The sequence below is a fragment of the Panthera leo genome, chromosome A3, assembly GCF_018350215.1.
Source record: "Panthera leo isolate Ple1 chromosome A3, P.leo_Ple1_pat1.1, whole genome shotgun sequence".
In the NCBI taxonomy this organism is placed as follows: Eukaryota; Metazoa; Chordata; class Mammalia; order Carnivora; family Felidae; genus Panthera; species Panthera leo.
This window is the reverse complement of record NC_056681.1, coordinates 48982501-49007704: the sequence shown is the minus strand read 5'-3', so window position 1 is coordinate 49007704 and position 25204 is coordinate 48982501. Positions and strand designations below refer to the sequence as shown.

At 40.1% G+C, this 25204-nt stretch overlaps 1 protein-coding gene across 1 annotated transcript in view; it reads right to left on the bottom strand.

Moving 5' to 3' along the window:
- SYNDIG1 (synapse differentiation inducing 1) overlaps nucleotides 1–25204 on the bottom strand; it is a 121647-nt gene that overhangs the window by 82237 nt on the left and 14206 nt on the right. Inside the window, exon 2 of the mRNA XM_042931788.1 lies at nucleotides 17706–18265. Coding sequence (XP_042787722.1) covers nucleotides 17706–18185 — 480 coding nt within the window. The 5' untranslated portion in view covers nucleotides 18186–18265. The remainder of the gene's footprint in view (nucleotides 1–17705; nucleotides 18266–25204) is intronic.

Genomic DNA, 25204 nt, shown 5'->3' with positions numbered 1-25204 from the left:
AATGGGCAGAGTGTAGATCCCCTACCCGACTTGTTCAATGTCTTTTTTGTCCTCTCAGAGTTTCAGCCACTGGCCAAAGCCACCAGCCCCTATACACTGTCAGATCCCTGAATCCACATCTTCCATCTCTACAATAAAAAACAACTTCCTGAAACAGGGGATCAAGGAGAACCTTGTGTGTAGGCGGTTCCAGAAGTCACCTGCCCAGTCTCTCTTAGTTCACTGCTGGTCCATGGAATACAGCCCCACACATCTGGAAGCACCTGTGGCCCAAGTGGGCTCCCTAGTTTGTAAGAATTAGAATTTTTTCCAAATCAAAAGGTTGCTTCTGTGCAAAATCCAATTATAGTAAATATCTGGCTACATATCAAGGGACTGACTGGGGTGTTCTAGGTAATCAGATATCAACTATTTAAAAAAATCGTTAATTTCCCAATCTTCTTTATTCTAAAGTATTCTGCTTTATTGAGGGGAAAGAATATATTTAAGTTGTATTAACATCCTATAAAAAGAATGTTAAAATTCATTAAAGAACCTCATGAAATATGTATATGTGTATATATGTATAAACTATTTCAGTGTGTGTGCAATTGAGACAATTTTAGACTCACATAAAAGTTTCAGAAATAGAACAGAGTTCCTGTAGAAATTGCAAAGATAGAACAGAGAGTTCCCACATACCCTAGAGTGCCTCTTACATAAGCACAGCACATGATCAAAACCAGGACATTGACACGGAGAACAAGGCTAAACCACAGACCTAAATCAGATCTCACAGCTTAACCATGCCCTCCCTTTTGTTTGATTGTTTGTTGTCTAAAGGTCTATGGGTTTGCTGCATGTGTGACTTATATAACCAGTACAACAATCAGGATACAGGAAGGTCCTATAGCCTTAAAAAGCTCCTTCATGTTATTGCTGCCTTTTTATAGTTACCTCCCTTCCTTCACCTTTGACCCCGGGCAACCACAGAGCTGCTGCCTGTTGATACACTTTTGTCTTTTGGAGAATGTCAGAGCAATGGAATCAGACAGTATGTGACTGTTAGAGACCCACCTTTTCTGCTCAGCACAATACCCAGTACAATACCTGGGTGTATCAGCAATGCATTCATTTTATTCCTGAGTAATATTGCATGATGAGGAAGTGCCACCATCCATGAATGAAGCTCATCCATTCATCCACTGGAGGATATTAGTTTCTAGGTTTGAGTTATTACAAGTAAATGCTGCGATGTACAGGAACAGGTTTCTGTGTGGATGTAAGTTTTCATTTCTTTAGAGCAAATGCCCAAGAGTGGGATTACTGTGTCATATGGTAATTGTTCAGCTTTGTGAGAAAGTGACAGCCTTTTCCAGAGTGGCTGTACCCTTCTGCATTCCTACCAGCAATGAATGAGAATTAGTTGCTTTGCATTTTCACCAACACTTGGTAGTGTCTGTTTTTTGGATTTCAGCCATTGTTAAGAGGTGTGCCCTGCTATCTTACCATGGTTTTAATCTGTATTTCCCCGACGGCTAATGATGTTGAATGTTCTTGTGTGCTTACCCACCATCTGCACACCCTATTTGGTGAAGTGTCTATTCAAATCTTTTGCCATTTTAGAAGTTGGTTTGTTTATTTTCCTACTTTTGAGTTTAGAGAATTTTTAAATATACTTTGGATACACATTATTTGTCAGACATGTGACTTGCAAATATTTTTCTCTCACTCTGCAGCAGCTTGTCTTTTCATTATTTTACATGTATTTTGCATAGTAAAATTTTAACTTTGATGAAGTCAAATTTATCTATCTGCTCCTTTATGGATTGTCCTTCTAACTTCACATCTAAAAACTTAAAAAAAAATTTAATGCTTACTTACTTTTGAAAGAGAGAGAGAGACAGAGTGTGAATGGGAAAGAGAGAGAAGGAGATGCAGAATCCAAAGCAGGATCCAGGCTCTGAGCTGTCAGCACAGAGCCCAACATGGGGCTCCACCTCATGGACCGCGAGATCATGACCTGAGCTGAATTGGATGCTTAACCTACTGAGCCACCCAGGCACCCCTAAAAATTCTTCACCTAACTTAACCTACCGAGCCACCCATGCGCCCCTAAAAATTCTTCACCTAACTTTAGGTTACAGAGATTTCCTACATTTTCCTCTAAATGTGTTATAGTTATACACTTTACATTTAAATGTAAATGTGAATGTGATGACCACTTCCTTTTCAGAGCAACGTTGCTACCATTTGTGCAGTAAATTAACTCAGCTACAAGAACACATGCTTGTCAACACAAACTCCAGAAATGAAATACAACACTGGGGCTGGTGTATGATAATTGCAAAACAGAAGGTTAAAAATGGATTAGCTCATAAATGGTGCAGTGATAACACCTCTCCTATTCCTTGCATCAATATGCACTCAAATAGATAAAACATACATGACTGAAAATAAGCATATATAGAATGCTCACGTATCCTTCACTCAGACTCTATTGTTAGCATAGCTACTATACTGACTTTATCAGATATTTACCAAGTTGCTCATCCTCTGTCCATCTATTACTTCATCTAACCCTCTTTGGGATGCATTTCAAAGTAAGCTGCAGACATCAGTACACTCCCCCTAGAAACTGAAGCATGCATGTCATCAGCTGAGGTTCAGATTTGTTTTCCAGAGTAAAAATGACAAAAATTAATTTTAATAGAAAACTGGAGTTTCTAGATCTAATTTAGATAATTCAATCAACATGACCCAGAGATACAAGTTACTTATTATGGTGGAATAGAAAAAGTACAGGAATTAGAGCTAACATTTGGTCTATCCCTCCTAGCTGTGTGACCTTGGGCAAGTCACCAATGTCCTGGGGTTTGGCTATCCTTGGGGGCTCACTTAGGGGCTCTAAGATTCCTGATGCTTGGGTCTGCTGATGCTCTAACCATCAGGGATTTTGTAAGCGTTTTATACTTCATTGTAAGTTTTATATGTGATTCTAATATGCAGCCAAGATGGAAAACCACTGGCTGGAACCTCAAATTCATGATCTATAAAATAGGGGTGCCTACATCTTCCTGATCAAGCTAGTGAAAGCACTAGGGATGGAAACGTTTGGGGCATGAGTCCCTCTTCCTGCTACATAGTACCTGAGTATTGACTTGTTTCTTCTTGCCTTTTTTGCCCCATATAGAAATTCTCCTCATATGGTCCAATCATAAATACCCTTAAAAATTTAAGAGTAAGGAAGAGGATTAACTGTCAGTTTGAAGACATTCCAGCACCTCCTGAGTAATAATTTACCTTGTTTATATTTCTGATACTGACAAGCACCCATTTCTCTTTCAACAGGTTGGCTCTTACAGAGCACATATACTTTCTGCCTCCTGACAGGGGGTGAGACATTTTCTCTAAGTAGATTCTGTGATAAGCTAGTACATATTAATTCTGCCATACACCTATCTCCCACCCTTGTCACAGTTTTTTCAGTCTTTACAGTGAGTTATGTACTTATACTATCTCAGAGAACTACAGTTTATGAAGTAGTGGACTTGGTGACTCCCGACACTTCTAAGAGGTGTGACCAGTGGGTCCAGGATGACCATCTGTTCAACTGAACCAATTTAAGCTGCAGTGAATCTTCTGACTGAAAAAAAAAATGTACCATTGTCTTATTTCGTCCCCATCTTGAAGACTAGTTCTTAGAGATACAACAAATGTTATTAAGGCTACCTTTTACTTCTGAGAGCACATTTTGAGTATTTATGGAAATGGAGATGACTGGGATGGCATGTGCCTCTCATTTGTCTGGCAGCTGCCTCTTTCAAAACTTTCCTCAAAGTCCATATCACTTTATGTTAGGTCTTCCAAATACTGAAGTCCTGCCAGCCAGAGTGATTCCAGGTGCTACAAGGACATCAAAATGGGCAGATCAGCATTTGGCCTGCTGAAGAGATAGCTTGCCAAGGGCATCCAGTTCTAGAAGCCTGATATTCGCACCTCTTGCCCAGTGCATGCTAACAACAGACAGATGGGGCTGTTACAGGGGACAATTCCAGCTGGAACAATATGGCCCAATCTGCTAGCAAAGCAAAGAGAGCTGTGTAAGTCCTTTTCATGAGTGCATCTATCTCCTCCAGGTCACTGCCTGAAGCAACAAGAAAGCTCAAGCCTCTAGGAGCCACTGTGCAAGGATCTCATCTTCCATAAAACTGGACCAGTGGCTGCATTTTTAGAAGAACACAGAGGACATAGGGTGTAGAAGATCCCAGTCCCAGTTACACTCAATACCTCAACTTGGAGGCTGACTGTAAAGCAGTGTGAGATATCCACCCTTGTTCCAGAGCCACAGTGGGATGCAGAGGGAGGCAATGATGGAAGCAGATCCCACCCAGATGAGCACAAGGTCCTGGCAGAGCTCACAGGTCACAGAGCAGGAGGTGTTCCAAGGAGGGAAGTAACCAGGAGAGGCAGGGGGCTTCAGTCGGCTTCTGGATTATCCATTTCTTGGCTCATTTCATAGGGGATCCAGAGTGACCTAGATGGCCAGAAGAGTAGAATACCATCATACCAGGAAAAGTGGAGACACTGGCAGTGTTCCATCCAGGGCCTGGCAGCCTTGCTGGGGAAGGAGAAGGGTGTGAGGGGCCCTCCTTAGAAGAAGGTAGACATGGGTCCCTGGGCTTTCAGAAGGAGCTGTAAGGGGCAAGTCCACCTCTAGAGATGGAAAATGTTTCCAGTAAGGGTTGATCTTGAATCTTCTCTGACGGTAAGAGGATTAGAAGAAGCTGTCTGGATCACTGGTCAGGGAAGGTCTCTGTCTTTGATGCTGAGTGTGGTGTAGGGGCAGCAGCAGCATCCACTGGGAGATGTTAGAAATGCAGACCCTAAGGCCATACCCTGGACAGCCTGAACCCACACCTTCAATTTCAAACCCTTCAATTTCAGAAAGTGATTTGCTCACACACTCAAACTGGACAAGGCTTAGCAAAAGTGCTAAGGTAGATGAGGAGTCACCAGGGATGGCTCCTTTCCTGGGAGCTCCTCTCCAGCATAGAGCTGCAGGGAGTCCCCTAGTTGGGACTCTCCCCAGCTTTCTGCCTGAGCTACTTTTTTGTCCAGCCTCTACTTTGGCAAACAAATAGCAGTAACAATGGTGCAACAAACAAACAGCCACTCCCCTTGTTCTCTGTTCCATTCTTCCTTCAGGATCCTCAGACCCTATGAGTTTCTGCATCTTGTTCCAAATGGAGTCTCTCCAGGTGACAGTGGCCCTCTGGAGCTTGTCCGCACTGACTTCATCCTGCGACATGATGCAGGTCCTCATGACAGGGGCTAGCCCAGCTGTCACTAGGTTCTTTGCTGCCACTTAACTCATCTGGCATGGTACCAATCTGCTTGGGAACAGCTAGGTCAGTGTGTGCTGTGGTACACTGGTTCAGGAGGTCAAAATAAATGGTGTTTTGAAAACCAAGGGCTCAGAGTCAAATTAACCCAGGAATCACTGAATTAAAGTCAGCATGTGAATTCCGGCTAAGCCAAAACTGACCTGTAGAACTTGTGGGGCTGTAACTCTGTAGGGAGTATCTGGAGTTTCCAAGGGTTTGCCAAACCCTTTCTATTTTCCCATATGAGTGTTCCATGGGACACACTTTAGGGAACCTGTGCCAGGGTTCTGACTGCCTCCACATCTACTCAGAAAAATCTCACAGTTCATGTGATAAGATGACCAAGAACAGCTGGTCTGGCTAAGATCGTGGCGTATGAGAGCATATGAATGCCATATCCGACTGGCTGGGGGGTGGTCTTAAATTACAGCCACCTACAGGCATTAAAGAAAAATATTGACCCTGGAGATTGTGATTTAATTGGTTTTGGGGTGTGACCTCTGAATTACTGAGTTTAAAAGACAAAGAGGACACAGATGCCAGCTGAGGGAAGGGCTCTGGGCTGAGCACAGGCCCAGGGACAGGGTGGGTACTGTCTGGGCCCCCAATGCCTACTGGTTGCTCCAGCTTTTCTGTTCCTTCTTCCTACTCTACAGCGCACAGAGAGAGATCTATCTGGGTAAAATGACTGCGGGATTTCTTTTTTTAATAAAATACCAATGGTGTGTCATTTATAATACTCTTCGTGTCATGATTTCTCCTTATTCCTTATGTGGAGTCTGTCTTTGTTTTTGTGGTTTGTGAAAAACACAATCTGCTCTCGTGTTGCAACACAGTGCTGAACGTTGCTTGGGAGCAATTTAACATGTGCCACTAACCAGCAGTCCCCAAGACAGGAAGATACAAGGATGCTACTGCAGAGCAGCTCACCATGTACCAGGAGGCCCCCGTTCTATTTCTGTTTCTTGCACTTGACACAGGTGACTTTGTAAAGAACTTATTAAACCAAGTCAAGGTCATATAAAATTCTCACCAAGAAGACTGTCAACGAGCTTGGATGCTCACACAGTTTGGCTTCATTTCTATTAAAAAAAATCTTTAGAAATTGATCCTGGAGTTCTTCTCCCTCTGACAGATTCATTTATTCATTAATAAATTAATGAGCACAAATATTAACTGCATTCCTAGACTGTGGAGCTATGGCCTAAGCACTGGAGACATATGCAGGAGTTTATGCCTCTGTTCCTCACCTTGGAGGCTGCAAACCACTCACCTACAGCCCCTGTGGGAGAAGTGGTCTTAGACCACCAGCACATAACTTACACTCAGGTCCCCAAAGGGCCATACTGAGGCCTCCTCTGTGGAACTTAGCCTGAAACTCCCTTCCTAGGCTAGGTCCTCCATCTGGCTGGTGAGCCAGTGTTTCCTGAGTGCATTTCCTTATTCACTTGTTCATGAATCCTCACATTGTTGTCTGTTTCTGGTGAACTCAACCTAAGACAACTGTGGCAAAGAAGTCAGAAAATAAATAAGTAAGCAAACAGACAATGAATTGAAATGGCAACATTGATTCTGAGAAGCCAGCCCAGTGAAGGGCAAGGAAGAGAACATTTCAGGCATCAGGGATAGCTATAAAAGCCCAAATGGAGGTTGAGAGACTGAAGGAGGCTCCTGAGGTTTGAGATAGTAGGGAGGGCATGAGTGGTGTGGAGGCTGTGGGAGAGGAGCTCTGCTCACGGTGTCCCTGAAAGCCCACAGGGCGTTCATTTTATTGAACTCTGTTTGGGTGATCTGCTACCTAGTGATTACTTAAAAGGGATAAAAGCAAAAGTCCTAGAACAGGAGGCTCAATGATTAAGGAATCTATCCAAAGACTTTACTTTTCCTCTATTTTCTAGAAGAAGCATCAGAGTAAAATTCCATATAATCTACCATATTGAAACACATTCTGATTGCATCCAGCCTAGGCCAGCACAGCATGGGCGGTTTGTTGAAAAGAGGGCTATCCTCTGGGATTTGATCTCAGTTTAGATGGACCCTCCACCAGAAAGGCTCCCCAAAACACCCTTATCTCTGCTAACTCATTCCTGAATCTATATTTCACAATCTAGACCTCAATGGATAATAACCTTATATAAGGTTATAAGGTTCCAAGCAATGTATTATGTTTCTAAATATGTTTCTCATAACTGTTAGGAATGTTCCCTGACTCCACACATTCTATTTGTTTTATGATGGAACAGACTTCCACCATACCCCTTGGTAGTTCTCACCTTCCCAAGCATGAGATGTCTAGTTATTGGTCTTCTGACATGTTGGCACCAATGCAGACTGACTGACTTACTTACACACACCTATTAAAGAGTCTCCAGGACACTGAGCTTGGTGGAGGCCTGGAGGAGAAATGTTTTCATAAACCATTGTGTACATCTACATTATACAACTCTAAAGGATCCTGTCTGTACTGGATTTCATTCAAATGAATATGAGGGGAGATAAGTGGCCCTTCGGCTAAGCTTGGGGAAACTTTATTAAAGTAAAATTGGGTTTAGAATAAACATTTTGCTGATATTTGTTCAAAACTGAGTATGGAACATATTATCAGAGGCTTTTGGGCCTTCTCTTCACTATTATTCAGGCTATATTTACGCATGTTAGAAAGCACTTAGCTCACAGCAACATGTAAATGTATCAAAGCAGATTTCATTACAAGAAATAGTCTTACAATGACAGAAGATTCCAGTTCTCTGGCACTGATTCCCTTCATTAAGGCAGCTGTAGATACAACAGGCCCCTCCTCACCTACAATTATGACTAGTGGCTCAGAAGCCCCAGTCAAGAAATCTTTTCAGCACAAATTTGAAAAATTAAAAAGGCTTTTATTTATTTGACATATGAATTTGGTTTGATGCCTCTTCCCTTTTACCTATCAAAAAGTGTTTCAGAGGAATATGAAAAATTGTCGGTCTGTATTATTATGACAGATGGATTTATGATCTTGGGAGACACTTTCCCCATCAAATGGTTATAGTTACACACTTCAGTGCCTTTTATTTATATATAAGATGAGAATATGTTAGATGAGAACATAAGAGATCGATTTTTAAGAAACATGCCTTGAATTCCACATTTAGATGAGAGTTAGCCTTGATACAGAAAATTAAAACAATAAATGGCATACTATTATGCCAATCATGTTTATGTTTCACAAAATATTTTTGAATTTTTCTTTGGAAATTGTATTTAGAATGCCCTTACTGGTAACTATTACTTATTTCATGAAAGTAAATTTAATTTCTAGATGAATAAAAGTTACTCATACATTGCCTCTTTACAGAATAAGGTGGTTGCTGCAGTTTGGGCAACACAAAATGGGCTATGACTATAAGGACTAAAACTATTCCCTTGTGTGACTGATCCACAGGTAGATAAACAAGAAACTGGAATATCTAAATATAATTCTTTATAGACTATCCCAAGGGAGGAAAATGATAATTTGATTTTCTAATGCTATAAGCAAATATATGTCATATTATTTGAAGTAATTAATTTGATTAAAATTCTTAACCATAAGCCATCTATGGACATGTGAACACATTCTTTGTTTGAATCTAGTGATGCTGGAAAATGCACATCTAGGACTTCAGGCAGTATCTTGGCAAGACTTCTTATATGATAGTGTCAGGAGGTAGGCATATCTTGTCTTCCAGAAATAACTGGAAAAAAATATCAACACAGCCTTATACAGCCTTATACACTGACCAAAGGTCAGTATATTGAAAAGTATTTACTTACCAACAACTGATGAAATTTGAGTAAGAAAAGTGAGTATCTGTGATGTTGTTACCATGCTTCACACCAGCTTGGCCCATGCAGTATTTCTGCTAGGGTGGACCTAGCCATGGAAACCATTTGCTTTATTATTGAAAGGGGCTTAATTGATTGGGAGTAGAAAATCCATTCCTAGCTATGAATGGGAAAAGTCTGAAGCTCTCCCAACCAATGGCTATAGTCCTGGTTGGGTCAAGTGGCAGATGGGAGAATAACCCAGGAATTTAAAAGGGAGCTCCTGGAAATGAGATAATCACAGAGGGACTTGGTAAGCTCTCCTCACATCCCCGGCTGACATGGTGGCTAACACAAGAAAAGATAAAAAGAAAACAACAATAACAAAAACAAGAAACACATAGAAAACAAAAATCAAAATGGCAGACATAAAGCCAATCATATAAAAATTACATTTAATACAAACGGACTAAATATTCCAATCAAATGAAAGACTGTAAGACAACAAAAAAAAAAAAAGAAAAGAAAAGAAATGAGATTAACTACATGCTTTCTATAAGAGACATACTTTAAATTCTAAGATAAAAATAAATTCTAAGCAAAAAGATAGAAAAAGATGTATCATGGAAAACGTAATAATAAAAACATGGGAGTGGCATATTAATGTCACACAAAATAGACTTAAGACAAGAAATATTATTAGATATAAAAAGGAACATTTTATGATGATAAAATGGTCAATACTTCAGCATGATATAATAGTAATCATCATCATCATCAACATCATCATTATCATCAATGTGCATGTACCTACCAATGGAGCCCCAAAATACATAAAACAAAAACTGACAAAATTAATGGGTAAACAGCAAAAACAAAAGACATGAATAGCATCATCAGTCGACTTGACCTAACAAACATTTATAGGATACTTCACATAATGACAAAACATACATTCTTTCACAAGTGTGCATAGCACATTTCCCAGAGCACATTATATGCTATGCCTCATATCAATTTTCAATAAATTTAAGAGAGAAATTATACACACTACATTTTCAACCACATTAAATTAATTGAGGAGTAAATAATTTAAAAAATTGGGACATCTCTGAATATTTGAAAAATTAAATGCTTTTATAAATAACCCACTTTAAGAAAGCACAGTGGAGTATTACTTGGCAATCAAAAAGAATGAAATCTTGCCATTTGCAACTGTGTGGATGGAACTGGAGGGGATGGATTATGCTAAGTGAAATTAGTCAGAGAAAGACAAAAATCATATGATTTCACTCATATGAGGACTTTAAGAGACAAAACAGATGAACATAAGGGAAGGGAAACAAAAATAATATAAAAACAGGGAGGGGGACAAAATAGAAGAGACTCATAAATATGGAAAACAAACTGAGGGCTATGGGAGGGGTTGTGGGAGGGGGGGATGGGCTAAATGGGTAAGGGGCACTAAGGAATCTACTCCTGAAATCATTGTTGTACTATATGCTAACTAATTGGGATGTAAATTTAAAAAAAAAAATAATAAAACAAGTTAAAAAAAAAAGAAAGCACAATCGATATTAGAAAATATTTTGAACTCAATTAAAAATGAACACAACCTATCAAAAATTTGTAGTTAAAACAGTATTTGAGAGAAAGTATAAATTTAAACATATATATCATAAAGGGGAAAAAATCTCAAATGGAAACTAAGCTCCCATGTAAAGAAACTAAAGAAGAGCAAATTTAACCCAAAGGAAACAGACAGAAGGGTATCATAAACATCTAAATGAAAATCAGTGAAATGGAAAACCAAAAAACAAGAGAACAATCCGTGGAACCAGAAGTCAGCTACTTGAAATGATCAACAAAATTTATAAACCTTTGGCTAGACTGACCAAGCAAGAAACATAAAGCCTTGAATTACCAAAAGTATACATAAAAGAGGCGACACCACCAATCATACAGAAAGTAGAAAGATTTAAGTGGAATATTATGAACAACTCTATGCCAGCAAATTACAAAATTTGGATAAAATGGACAAATTCCTAGAATGACACAAATTACTAAAACTGCATCAAGAAGAAAGGAAAATCTGAAGATTTTCTTTAAAATAATAGATTTAAAACAATAAAGAAATCATCTTATTTCTTATTGATTTGATACTGATTTCAGATCAGTAATAAAAATTCTTCCCACAAAGAATAGCCAAGGCCCAGATGTCTTTACTGATGACTTTGAACAAATATTTAACAAACAAACCCCCCCAGTACTATGCAGATTCTTTCAGAAAACAGGAGGGAACACTTCTTTACTCATTCTATAAGGCCAGTATTACCCTGATACCAAAACCAGGAAGAAATATCACAAGAAAGGAACTACAGACCAATATCCCTCGTGGACACAAACATAAAAATTCTTAACAAATTATTAGTGAGTCAAATCTAGCAATCTTTAAAGAGGAATATATACCATGACCAAGGGGGATTAATCCCCCAAAGTAAGGACACTTTTATATCTGAAAATCAGTTCATGTAATAGATCACATTAATAGAATAAAGGACAAAAGAAAAATTTACACATGATCATCTAAATAGAGAAAATGCATTTGATGAAATGCAACATCTATTTTCTTATTTAAAAAAAAAAACTGTTCAACAAAGTTGTGATGGAAGGGAATTTCCTACTCCTGCTTAAGAACATGAACAACATTATCTTTCATCAGGAAAGTCTGAGTGCTTTCCCAGGATTAGGAGCAAGGCAAGGATGCCTCCTGCTTGCCATGTCCCTTCAACATCATATTTGAGGTTCTAGCCAGTGGCAATGGAGAAAACAAAGAAAATCAAACCTCAAATCGCCCACCCCAAACCTCTCTAGGGGAGACTAAAAATATTTTCTATATTATCGATTATTTTCTGAATTATTTATTTCCTCTGGGTCAATTTCTCTATTGTTTTTCTGTTTCATTCACTCTTTTGAGCTTTCTTCAAGTGTTTGTTGAGTCCTCCCTCTTTGCTCATGTTTATGAATGGAGTACATCAGTGCTAAACTGCAGTTGTGAAATCCTGAATCTCCTGACAGGCTTCAAGTGTGTAATGGGAGGGCAGACTCCTGATCTTGGGGAGGCCCAGCTGCAGCTCAGGGCAGCGAGGGAGTGGTCTGTGCCTGCCCCAGCTCTGCCTCTTCATACTTTACCTGTGGATTCTGAAACCGCAGTTCACTATAACACAAACTTTTCCCCCTCCTAATGTTGGAGGAACAGCATCACCATTAGGAGGCAGGAGTCTGAAGTCAGCATGTCTCAGATCCAAGAGCTGCCGGTACATCCAACTGTGTGACTTTGGACACCACCCAAGCTTCAGTGTCATTATGGTGAGGCAGGATTAACACTTGTGGCCCAGTGTTGCTGTGGGGTTACATGGCAGAGGGTGCATGAAGAGCCTGACATAGATGCTCCACCAGTAGGTGCCTGCCATCTCCTTCCTTCCCGCTGCAAAGAAAAGGCTCACCCACCTTGGTCACTCTTTCTAAGTGATGACGTTCCATGTGCTCTAGGATCCTGAAGGAGTTGCATTATCACAAATAAATGGGTCATAATTGGCCTTTCAGCATTTGATAAGCATCTCTAACAGCAAGGGGGCTCTTAGGAGCCCCCTGAACTTCACCTACTTCATTCCATAGCTTTTCATAGCTTTTCATAGCTTTAAACCCATTTCATTTCTCTAGCCCTGAACTTCACTTACTTCATTTCATAGCTTTAAACCCAAATTTTATATTTCATACAACTGCTTTATCACTGGTGCCTGAAGTCTCTGAGTGTCAGTGTATGAAAAGGAGAAGTGTTTTCCTGCTATTGATGTTCCTAAAAGCTGTAGTTTCACTGCAGTCTGGGCACTAGATGAAGCAGTGGTCAAACTCCAGGGAGGAGGCCCTGGAGCTGTAGAGCACCAGGCCCAGCATCATGCACCCAGAGTGCCCTGAGGGTGCCCACGGGGAGGCTTGTCTGGTTACACTGAGTGCAATGACACCGAAAGATGAGCAGCCACCTCTGCATTCCTGCAACCCCTCAGAACCCCCCTGAGATCTCCCTGTCTGATTTGGAGTCCTGACAATTCACCATGACTAGCAACTCCCTCTTGGGTAGAGCAGAGCAAATCTCAATTTCTGAGGCCCTTACATAAAGATTCTTGAAATTAGCTACAGAACCTATTCGCATAAGTATGACCTCAAAGACTAACTGAAAACTTCACATGTTCTTGTAGAAATGTGTGTCAGGTGAGCAAACCTCTCTGGATCAGGGACTCTCCATTATAAATGTCAGGGGCAAACCTCTCCAGGTAGAGTGAGAAGGGGGCAGGTAAGAGGCAGGTTTCCTTGTACACAGAAACTTCAAGGACAAGAACCCCTGATCTTTACCAGGGCAATGGCTTTCTGAAAAGTACAATTTTCAGGAAATGGTATCAATTTGCTATAGACCAAGTGAAGCTATAGAATTCCCTGAGAAGTTAAATTGTCATTTTTTTTGTTGTTGTTTTATCTGAAGTAGTACTGCCTTCTGGGATGAGCTCCAAATCAATAACTATTGTATTTTCTGTTTAAGTGACAATATAACCATGACTGTTGTCACTCTGTTCAATTAGATGATCTTAAAAATATATATATGTCAAAAAGGAAACTTTTTTCTCTATGATAGACTATAGACTGCAATAATTGGCAACCAATTTGTTGGCACTTTCCTATATTGCCACCCTAAAAAGTCCTTCCCACACTGACTTTGGGCTTAGCTGCGTGTCTTTCTTTGGCCAATAAGACAGCAACATGCCTAACACAAGCAAAGACTTGGAAATTCTTTGCACATTGAGACTCACCCTCTCTTGCTGCTCTTGGAATCTCTATCATGACTGCTATGTGATGGAGTGACCTGCTGGATGAGAGTCATGTGGTCCAGCCACTTCTGTCATCCCAGCTAATGGCCAGCCAGCATTCTCAAGTACAGCTGGGTAGCTGAGCAGCAGCTACCCACAGACCAGTGAGGGGACACAGGTAAGACTAGCAGAGCAAGAACCATCCAGCTGAGACTCAATCCCAGTTGCTGACCCTGAGAATCATGACCTAAATAAATAGTTGTTTTAAGCCACTAAGTTTTTGGGTATTTGTAATGCAGCAAATGCTAACTGATACAGGCCCCTTTATTATTTCATGGAATAGAAAAACAATCAACCTTAGAACAGTTGCTCCATGCATGCTGACACTTTTTTTAAATCTTTATTTATTTTTGAGAGAGAGAGCGAGCGTGCAAGTGGGGGAGGAACAGAGAGATAGGGAGACACAGAATCTGAAGCAGGCTCCAGGCTCTGAGCTGTCAGCACAGAGCCAGAGGAGGGGGCTCTAACTCACGAACTGCAAGATCATGACCTGAGCTGAAGTTGGACACTTAACTGACTGAGCCACTCAGGTGCCTTTGCATGCTGACACTTCTAACCACTCACTAGTTGTTTGTTTGTTTGTTTGTTTTCATGAATAAAGAGTGCAATGGCCACACCATAAGAATGTTGCTGAGAGAATATCTTATTTTTACAGAATTCCTAATGGACCAAATCTGCCACTTTGAATGATCCTCTACAATACTCTATGGCTATGCTAGACAGCAATGAAGGAGTGACAACTGCCATAACTGTGCCTTGATACCTTCCCCTCAGAGCCTGTGGGAAGATCCATCTCTTGGTTTGGATTTGTTCCCTGGATATCAAACAGAAAGTCTTGTAAGAGACAGCCCAGCTTTTAAAGTACTTGTTCCACTGATGTCTTTGGGTGGACCCTTTCTGGCAAAGGTACAAATGCCAACATGCTCTGCCTTACCCCTACAGTCAAAGGTGACTACAAAAATATTAGTACACAGTAGACACTATAATCATGACTGAAGATTCCAGCTGCTGCATCATTAAAATAATTGTTTCTGATGGGCTGCCTCTACTGTTGTCAGGACAGGGAAACAAACTGGGCGGCAGAGCTCACCTCCCCAGAAGCCTGCACTACCTGTCAAAGTCTTAGACTAACCAGATAAAAAATCCTGTTGCCCCAGCCACCCATATCCTAACATTTAATTTAAAATATTGACTGTAAGTAGGTTGTGGTCCTTTGCAAAGTTCCAAAACCACATCTACTGGCTGAGATCACTTTGTGAAAATTATTGCAAAAAAATGGATTCAGTAATTGATTGACAAAAATGTGGATTAAGACATACTATGAAAAGAACACTTGCATTTAAATAATGGTTGTATTTATTTGCAAGCTCAATCTGAAGCCAATGCAAGTCTTAAAGGAAAAGGAGTAAGATCCCTTCAGTGTAGTTTGTTGTGAAGCCACAGAATAGAAGTGGATTAAAGACCAAGAAGATGTATTATTCACTTGTTCATCTTCACTGATACTGATGTAATGTAGTTATTCAAGGATATGGACTTTTAAGTGCATGGATACAAGGAAAGGGAGGGAGGAATGAAGCCCACACAAGTAACAGAGTAATGATAGAGACATTCAAGAATCCCAAAATTTTAAATTCTAATGGATATTATATATTGGAGCTTATTTCCCAAATATTCTTAACAAAGCTGAAAATCCTCTGCTAGCCAGCTTGGCCACTTGGAGGCTTAAGGACATCTCTGCACAGGATAGGCCTGCCCCTTCCTTTGCACCATCTCCAAACAATGGCACACTTCACTTTTTAAGTATTTCTTCAGTTCTACTGCTATCCTGATTCTCTCCCTCACTGTGTCTTATGACAGTTCCCAAAAGCTCTGTGCATCCAGTTTGGCCCTAGCCCCATGTCCCTCCCCTCACCCCTCCATCTCTCCATTCTGTCCCACTGTCCCACTCTGCAGCCATAGCAGCTTCCAAAAACTTGAATCTGACCCCAGCTCTCCTGCCTGAAACTCCTCAGTGGTTTCCATGGCCACAGCATCCTTCAAGGTATCTAGCAGCATGGTCTATGGGGTGGTAGCTGAGGAGGGCTGAAGCTGTAGATGGGTGGGCCAGGGCTAGTCTCGGGTCACACCCCTCCCTAGGGCTCTCTCTTGATGTTATTACATGTCCTTCCTTCTTGTAAGCATATGGGTTTGTGACCTCACCTAAAATCCAGCCTCCCTTGGAAGGCTGGTACAGTCCTCAGTTACAGGACTTTCCTTTTGGTCCTGTGTCCCGACTTCACCATGATCCATAGGTCTTACAAGTATAATCAGTTACTATCCCCTGCTGACCTAGGTTGGATACTTCTGTGCTTTATCTGCTCATGATGTCCTCTTTGACCAGAATTCTCTTGCTAACTCCCCACGAGCCCTCTTGCTTAGAGTCTGGTTCTTTACCTCATGATGCAGTGCAGGGAGTGCTTCCTCTGTAATGACTGCTGACCCGCCACGTTATGCTTGGAGTCCCATCACCCTTACTTTGGATGCTCTCAGAGAAGACTGGGTACTCTACCATCATAACTCCTGTGTTATGTGGCAACTGCACTTTTGTATACCTGCTTCCTGAACTTCGAGCAGTTCAAGTGTCATCTATATGTTTGCATTCAACAAAACCGTCAGGTCTTGGAAAAGAGTGGACAATTGACAGTGGCTTGTGAATGCAAGCCAAAGTACTTCTTGCAGCTTTCTCAAAACTTTAGAATGGCCAGAGATGATATCCTCCTCCTCCCCTTAACAGGTGCCACCAGAGGGTGTGAAGGTTCGTTCTGATGGCCTCTCCCACAACTTGACTTCTCTGTACTCCCTGACAGTTGGTTTTCATGGGCTCTATACACAAGGATTGCTACATGACATTTCTCATTTCTGAATTTCCCTTCCGATTAAAACCGTCTCTCTCCAGCTGCTTCTGGTTCTCAGTGCACTTCCAGGCCTGATGCTTCTGGTCTGCTTGGCTGCTGTGCTGTGTTACAATATGTCCAAAATGAATGTTTCAGAGCATGTAATCCAAATGCCCTTACCTGCCCTCCAATCTCCTGAAGAAGTGACTCTTGAAACAACTCAACTCATCTTCCCTTTAGGCTAGCACTCCTACTATTTCTTCCAGCAGGCTTTAGCTATACCAAGCCTCCCTTAGAAAAAACTCTAGAATGCCAAATTAAGGAAACTACATGTGGCAGCAAAAACACTTCTCAAATTGTTCCCTACACATGCCTTTTCAGCCTAATGTGGCTCTAGGACCATAAACCTCCCTCTCACCTTGATCACTGTTGCCAATAACCCCTCTCTCCTGAGTGTGGGGTATTAGCAGGAATACCCAGTTGATTTCCAGTGCTGGCAATCTTTAAATCCACCAGTAGCTCCAGTCTTATGGCCATTACCTTGTGTTGTCTCTGCCAGCATCCCTGCTGAAGCCCCCACTGGGTGTTGGTCACCTAGACTTTCTCTACTCCAACTTCAATGTATATTTAAGGATGCTTCAGTTTCTCTGCATTTTCACACACAAGTTTCATTCCCTAACTTTTGCTAGGCGCTCATGGGTCCCCACCCAATCCCCATGCCCCATCCCCAAAGGCTTATGATAAACACATCCTCTGACCTCCAGCTCCTGGAATTCCTCCTCCTCCTCCACGTCGTAGGACAGTGTGTGGATTTTGATGTCGTCAGGCGAGAGGTCAATGAACTTCCCATCAGGGTACTCCAGGCTCTCTTTGGTGGGCGACCGGTCCTCAATGAAGGTGGTCTCACAACAGTCGGCAGCCACGCCATCCCCCCAGGAGCGCAGCACACCCTCCGAGTAGAGGATGATGTTGGGACGGAAATGGGACTCCACAGACTGCGGAAGGGTGTTGGGATCCAGCAGCTGCTGTACTGGCTCACTCCTGCTGCTGTCCAGGGTGGCTGGTGCTGCACTGCCCACCACCCGGCAGCTCTGGTACTGTGGTGCTGGGTAAACAGACACCAGGCCATCTCTGCTCTCAGCCATGAAGTTTCTGGTGTTAATTAAGCCATTCCTCTTGCCAGCATCACTGATTTTACTGTGCACCAGCACACTCTTCTGTTCAATTATGCCATCCATGGTGCTCTCCCTCCTCAACTGGGTGTAAGGCTGGCAGGCTGCACTCCAGGGTCACACTTGCCTCATGGGACCCATTTCTCCTGAAGGCAGAGGAAACAGAGATGAGACAAGAAAATCACACCTGACAAAAAGCTAATTACCCGGACCGTCGCTGTTTCAGCGTGTACTAGTCAGCCAATATGCACAGAAACTGGGGAGTCAGATGATATTCTAGTCCTACCTATTCTACCAATTTTAAAAAGGCTCTATCTGAGCAGCCAGTCAGAGAAAGCCAGATATTGATTACTCACATCTCTATAAAGACTTTGCTTCCAAATAAAGGAGACTGCAGGAATTGGAACCACTGTAGCTCTAGAGAAACCTGTGATTGCTGGCAGACAGCTTGAAATCCTTGGGTAAATCCAATCACATTAGCATTGGGCCAGGCCAGAGGGAAAGTAAGGCTGTAAATCTGTAATGGGGATTGACTCTTCCCAGGTCCATGGCTATTTATTCGAGCAGAAAACACATGCTCAAGGAAGAAAGGGTTTAAAATAATGTCCCACACAGATTTAGAAGATAAATGACAGGAAAACCCACATTATTAGTACCATGTATGGACAAAATTCCCCAACTGAGGAAACACTCACATGTATATTCAAGTACATTCTAATGTATGTATGAGAAATGCCTACTGGTCTTCCAACATGGGCCCAGGAATTGAACTAGAAATTCCCCTGCCTTAATAGCCCTCAACTTAGAGAAACATCTACATATTTGGGATACAATTAAGAAGGCTTCTAAATTGTTTCTAGCTAGATCATGTTCCTTTCTAGGGTTTTGAATATTTAAAAAAAAAGGGAGAGGAAGGAGGAGGAGGAAAAGAAAGAAAGATACCAAAGATTAAGGTTTTGGAGATAATGAATATCCTTGAACAGCAAAGGAAGCCATCAACAAACAAAAAGGCAACCTATGGAATGGATGACGATATTTACAAATGATATATCTGATAAGAAGTTAATATCCAAAGAACTTATACAACTCACGCCAAAGAATAAAACAAAACAAAAGACAATCTGATTTAAAAATGGGCAGAGGACCTAAATAGACATTTTTCCAAAGAAGACATACAGATGGCCAAGAGACATATGAAAAGATACTGGACATAACTTATCATCAGGAAGATGTAAATCAAAGCCACGATGACATATAACCTCACACCAGTCAGAATAACTAGTATAAAAAAGACTAGAAATAAAGTGTTGGTGAAGATGTGGAGAAAAAGGAACACTTGTGCACTGGAGTGGGAATGTAAACTGCTGCAGCCACTGTGGAAAACAGTATGTAGGTTCCTCAAAGAGTTAAAAATAAAAATACCATATGATCCAGTAATTCCACTACTGGGTATTTACCCCACAAAAATGAAAATGCTAATTTGAAATGGTTATATACACCCCTATGTTTATTGAAGCATTAATTAGAATAGCCAAGATATGGAGACGATCCAAGTATCCATTTATAGATGAATAGATGAATAGATAAGAAGATGTGGTGAATATATGTGTATATATACATATATTATATGTATATAATGGAATATTATTCAGCCATAAAAAAGAATGAGATCTTGCCATTTATGACAACATGGATGGACCTAGAAGGTATTATGCTAAGTGAAATAAGTCAGGTAAAGACAAATACTATATTATTTTACTTATATGTGGGATCTAAAAAAACACAACAAGAGAACAGACACACTCAAAAACCCAACAGACTCCTAAATACAGAGAGTATTGCCGAGGGGAAGAAGGATGGGGAGATGGGCAAAACAAGTGAAGGGGATTAGGAGGTACAAACTTCCAGTTATAAAATAAATAAGTCACAGGGATGAAAAGTACAGCATAGAGAATATAGTCAATATTGTAGTAACATATGGTGACAGATGGTGATTACACTCATCATGGTGAGCCCTGAAAAATGTATAGATTTATTGAATCACTATGTTATATACCTGAAACTATGTGGTATGTCAACTACAGTTAAATAAAAAATTAAACAAACATTTTAAAATTTTAAATAGAATAATTTAGAAGTATTTGAGCAATTTTTCTAGAAGTAAAAAAAATAATAATAATGATTTAAGAACACTTGCACCTTTTCTCAAGATTTTATGAACGCTTAAGGTTTTTCCTAACAACAAAAAGAATAAATTTCCTCAGGCATTTCCTATTTGCAAGTTAATAGCTATTATGTATGAAAACACTTTGAGTGTTGGGACTTTGAGAGCTGTGGCTTTCTATGAGATTTCATAATTTTCTCATATTATAACTGCTTTATTTGGTGGTAGCTACAAGAATTCAAAATTTTAGACCAACCGAGAAATAGGGAGGATACCTTTGTGACTAAGTAGAAAATAACATTTTAGTAGAGTTGACAAATGACTAGTGAAACTACAGCATAAGCACAGACAGATGGTGGGTATTATATATGTGACACTGTGTCAGATTTAAGACAGGTCAAAAAACTCACTGCCACTTCTGCTGATTTAGCTCTGGCATTTACCATCTTAAGACTGAAACCATGAAACTATTTGGACAAGATCTTTTGAGTACCTGCAACATGTGAGGCACAATATATAAGCATCATCTTTGGGACTGTTCTTCTTCCAAGGCAGCATAATATGCTCATTGAGGTACTTGTGGTCCAAACCCTCAGCTTCTCTAATCTTCTTCTACAGAGAAGTCACTGGGTTGATCTCAGAATTGGGCCCCTTGTATGGTTTGTGAAGGCCAGATGTACCACCAAGCTTAGGATAACCTTCTTGAAGTATAGTTCACTTCTCAAACTGAGCTCCTTCTTCTCAAATATGTATTAAGTATCTTACAAAAGACATGTGGTTGCATGTGTTCAAACCCCATCTCTTCAATGGAGTCACAGACTCTTGCCCAGACGAAGGATCTCCCCTTTTCTGGTGTGTTCTCAGACACTGTGCTACAATTTCTGTTATGGGTGCTGTTACATCCTCTTCTGCAAACATCAAAACTGCTAATGTCAATATCTTCCTCCAGCCCTTGCCCTTATAAGAGGCAGCTCACCTTGAGCTGCACAAGCCCCAAATGTGAATCTGATATTACAGCATCTTGAGGCATGCACAGCTTAGGTCTCTGAGGTGCTGTCCACAGTTTGACACCTATAATGCTTAGCTGAGAACTGGAAACATGAGCACCACCTGGAAGTTTGTTAGAAGGTGGAATCTTCAGTACACCTTGAACTACTGAATCATAATCTGCATTTTAACACCATGCCAAGTGATTATTTTGCACATAAAACAGAGGGGTGCTGTTCTATTGTATATAGTGCAAGTTTTGGCTAGTTGCACAGTTGGCTTGACTATACAATGGATTATATACTATCTTTTAAAAAAGTATTCAAATTAATATATCAAATATTCTTAAGGGTTTTGTTTTCTTTTCTTTTCTTTTCTTTTATTTTCTTTTACTTTATTTTATTTTATTTTATTTTATTTTATTTTATTTTATTTTATTTTATTTTATTTTATTTTATTTTATTTTATTTTATGTGTATGGAGCTGTATGGAGCTAGAGCTTAGAGGTCTACTTTATTTCAACACTTGGAATTCAAAGTGTCCCTAACCTACAATGAACCAGCTTTTCATGGGAATCTTACATTTATGGCGAGTGCAAATGGCAGCTAATTTGGCTTGTCTTCCACACTCCTATGTTTGTATTGAAAACTACTGTTGAGCCTTGACAACATGGGTTTGAATTGAATGGGTTCATTTATGGGCAGATTGTTTTTTCTTTTTTCTTTTTCATAGTTTCTTTTTTTTATTAACTTGTTTTATTTTTTATTTTTTTAAATTTACATCCAAATTGGTTAGCATTTAGTGCAACAATGATTTCAGGAGTAAATTCCTTAGTGCCCCTTACTCATTTAGCCCACCCCCCCTCCCAACACCCTTTCCATAACCCTCAGTTTGTTCTCCATATTTATTAGTCTCTTCTGTTTTGCTCCCCCCTGTTTTTATATTATTTTTGTTTCCCTTCCCTTACGTTCATCTGTTTTGACTCTTAAAGTCCTCATACGAGTGAAGCCATATGATATTTGTCTTTCTTACTGACTAATTTCACTTAGCATAATCCCCTCCAGTTCCATCCACACAGTTGCAAATGGCAAGATTTCATTCTTTTTGATTGCTGAGTAATACTCCATTGTATGTATATACCACATCTTCTTTATCCATTCATCCATCGATGGACATTTGGGCGCTTTCCATACTTTCGCTATTGTTGATAGTGCTGCTATAAATATGGGGGTGCATGGGTCCCTTCGAAACAGCACACCTGTATCCCTTGGATAAATGCCTAGTAATGCAATTGCTGGGTCATAGGATAGTTCTATTTTTAGTTTTTTGAGGAACCTCCATACTGTTTTCCAGAGTGGCTACACCAGCTTGCATTCCCACCAACAATGCAAAAGAGATCCTCTTTCTCTGCATCCTCACCAACATCTGTTGTTGCCTGAGTTGTTAATGTTACTCATTCTGACAGGGGTAAGGTGGTATCTCATTGTGGTTTTGGTTTGTAGTTCCCTGATGACAAGTGATGTTGAACATTTTTTCATGTGTCAGTTGGCCATCTGGATGTCTTCTTTGGAGAAGAGTCTATTCATGTCTTTTGCCCATTTCTTCACTGGATTATTTGGTTTTGGGTGTTGAGTTTGATAAGTTCTTGATAGATTTTGGATACTAACCCTTTATCTAATAAGTCATTTGCAAATATCTTCTCCCATTCTGTCGGTTGCCTTTTACTTTTGCTGATTATTTCCTTCGCTGTGCAGAAGCTTTTTATTTTGATGAGGTCCCAGTAGTTCATTTTTGCTTTTGTTTCCCTTGCCACTGGAGACGTGTTGAGTAAGAAGTTGCTGCGGCCAAGATCAAAGAGATTTTTGCCTGCTTTCTCCTCAAGGATTTTGATGGCTTCCTGTCTTCCATTGATGTCTTTCATCCATTTTGAGTTTATTTTTGTGTATGGTGTAAGAAAGTGGTCCAGGTTCATTCTTCTGCATGTCGCTGTCCAGTTTTCCCAGCACCACTTGCTGAAGAGACTGTCTTTATTCCATTGGATATTCTTTCCTGCTTTATCAAAGATTAGTTGGCCATACGTTTGTGGGTCCATTTCTGGGTTCTCTAGTCTGTCCATTGATTTGAGTGTCTGTTCTTGTGCCAGTACCAATACTGTCTTAGAGATTAAAGCTTTGTAGTATAACTTGATGTCTGGAATTGTGATGCCTCCTGCTTTGGTTTTCTTTTTCAAGATCGTTTTGGCTATTCGAGGTCTTTTCTGATTCAATACAAATTTTAGGATTATTTGTTCTAGCTCTGTGAAGAATGCTGGAGTTATTTTGATAGGGATTGCATTCAATATGTAGATTGCCTTGGAAAGTATCTACATTTTAACAATATTTGTTCTTCCTATCCAGGAGCATGGAATCTTTCTTCCATTTTTTTTTTTTTTTTGTCTTCTTCAATTTCTTTCATAAGGTTTCTATAGTTTTCAGCGTACAAATTTTTCATCTCTTTGGTTAGATTTATTCCTAGGTATTTTATGCTTTTTTGTGCAACTGTAAATGGGATCAATTCCTTGAATTCTCTTTCTGTCACTTCATCGTTGGTGTATAGGAACGCAACCGATTTCTGTGCATTGATTTTATATATGGCAATTTTGCTGAATTAATGAATCAATTCTAGCAGTTTGTTTTGGTGGAATCTTTTGGGTTTCCATATAGAGTATCATGTCATCTGCGAAGAGTGAAAGTTTGACCTCCTCCTGGCTGATTTGGATGCCTTTTATTTCTTTGTGTTGTCTGATTGCAGAGGCTAAGACTTCCAATACTACGTTGAATAACAGTGGCGATAGTGGACACCCCTGTCTTATTCCTGACCTTAGGGGGAAAGCTCTCAGTTTTTCCCCATTGAGGATGATATTAACATTGGGGCATTCATATATGACTTTTATGATCTCAAGGTATGCTCCTTCCATCCCTACTTTCTTGAGCGTTTTTATCAAGAAAGGATGCTGTATTTTGTCAAATGCTTTCTCTGCATCTATTGAGAGGATCATATGGTTCTTGTCCTTTCTTTTATTGATGTGAGGAATCACGTTAATTGTTTTGTGGATATTGAACCAGTCCTGCATCCCAGGTATAAATCCCACTTGGTTGTGGTGAATAATTTTTTAATGTATTGTTGGATCTGGTTGGCTAATACCTTGTTGAGGATTTTTGCATCAATGTTCATCAAGGAAATTGGTCTATAGTTCTCCTTTGTAGTGGGTCTTTGTCTGGTTTTCGAATCAAGATAATGCTGGCTACATAGAAAGAGTTTGGAAGTTTTCCTTCCATTTCTATTTTTTGGAAGAGTTTCAAGAGAATAGGTGTTAACTCTTCCTTAAATGCTTGGTAGAATTCCCCTGGAAAACCATCTGGCCCTGGACTCTTGTTTTTTGGCAGATTTTTGATTACTAGTTCAATTTCCTTACTGGTTATGGGTCTGTTCAAATTTTCTATTTCTTCCTGTTTCTGTTTTGGTAGTGTATATGTTTCTAGGAATTTTTCCATTTCTTCCAGTTTGCCTATTTTATTGGCATATAATTGTTCATAATATTCTCTTATTATTGTTTTATTTCAGCTGTGTTCGTTGTGATCTCTCCTCTTTCATTCTTGATTTTATTTATTTGGGTCCTTTCCTTTTTCTTTTTGATCAAACTGGCTAGTGGTTTATCAATTTTGTCAATTCTTTCAAAGAACCAGCTTCTGGTTTCATTAATCTGTTCCACTGTTTTTGTTGTTGTTGTTGTTGTTGTTGTTGTTTTGATAGCATTCATTTATGTTCTAATCTTTATTATTTCCTGTCTTCTGCTGGTTTCGGATTTTATTTGTTATTTTTCAGCCTCCTTAAGGTGTAAGATTAGGTTGTGTATCTGAGATCTTTCCTTCTTTAGGCAGGCCTGGATTGCTAT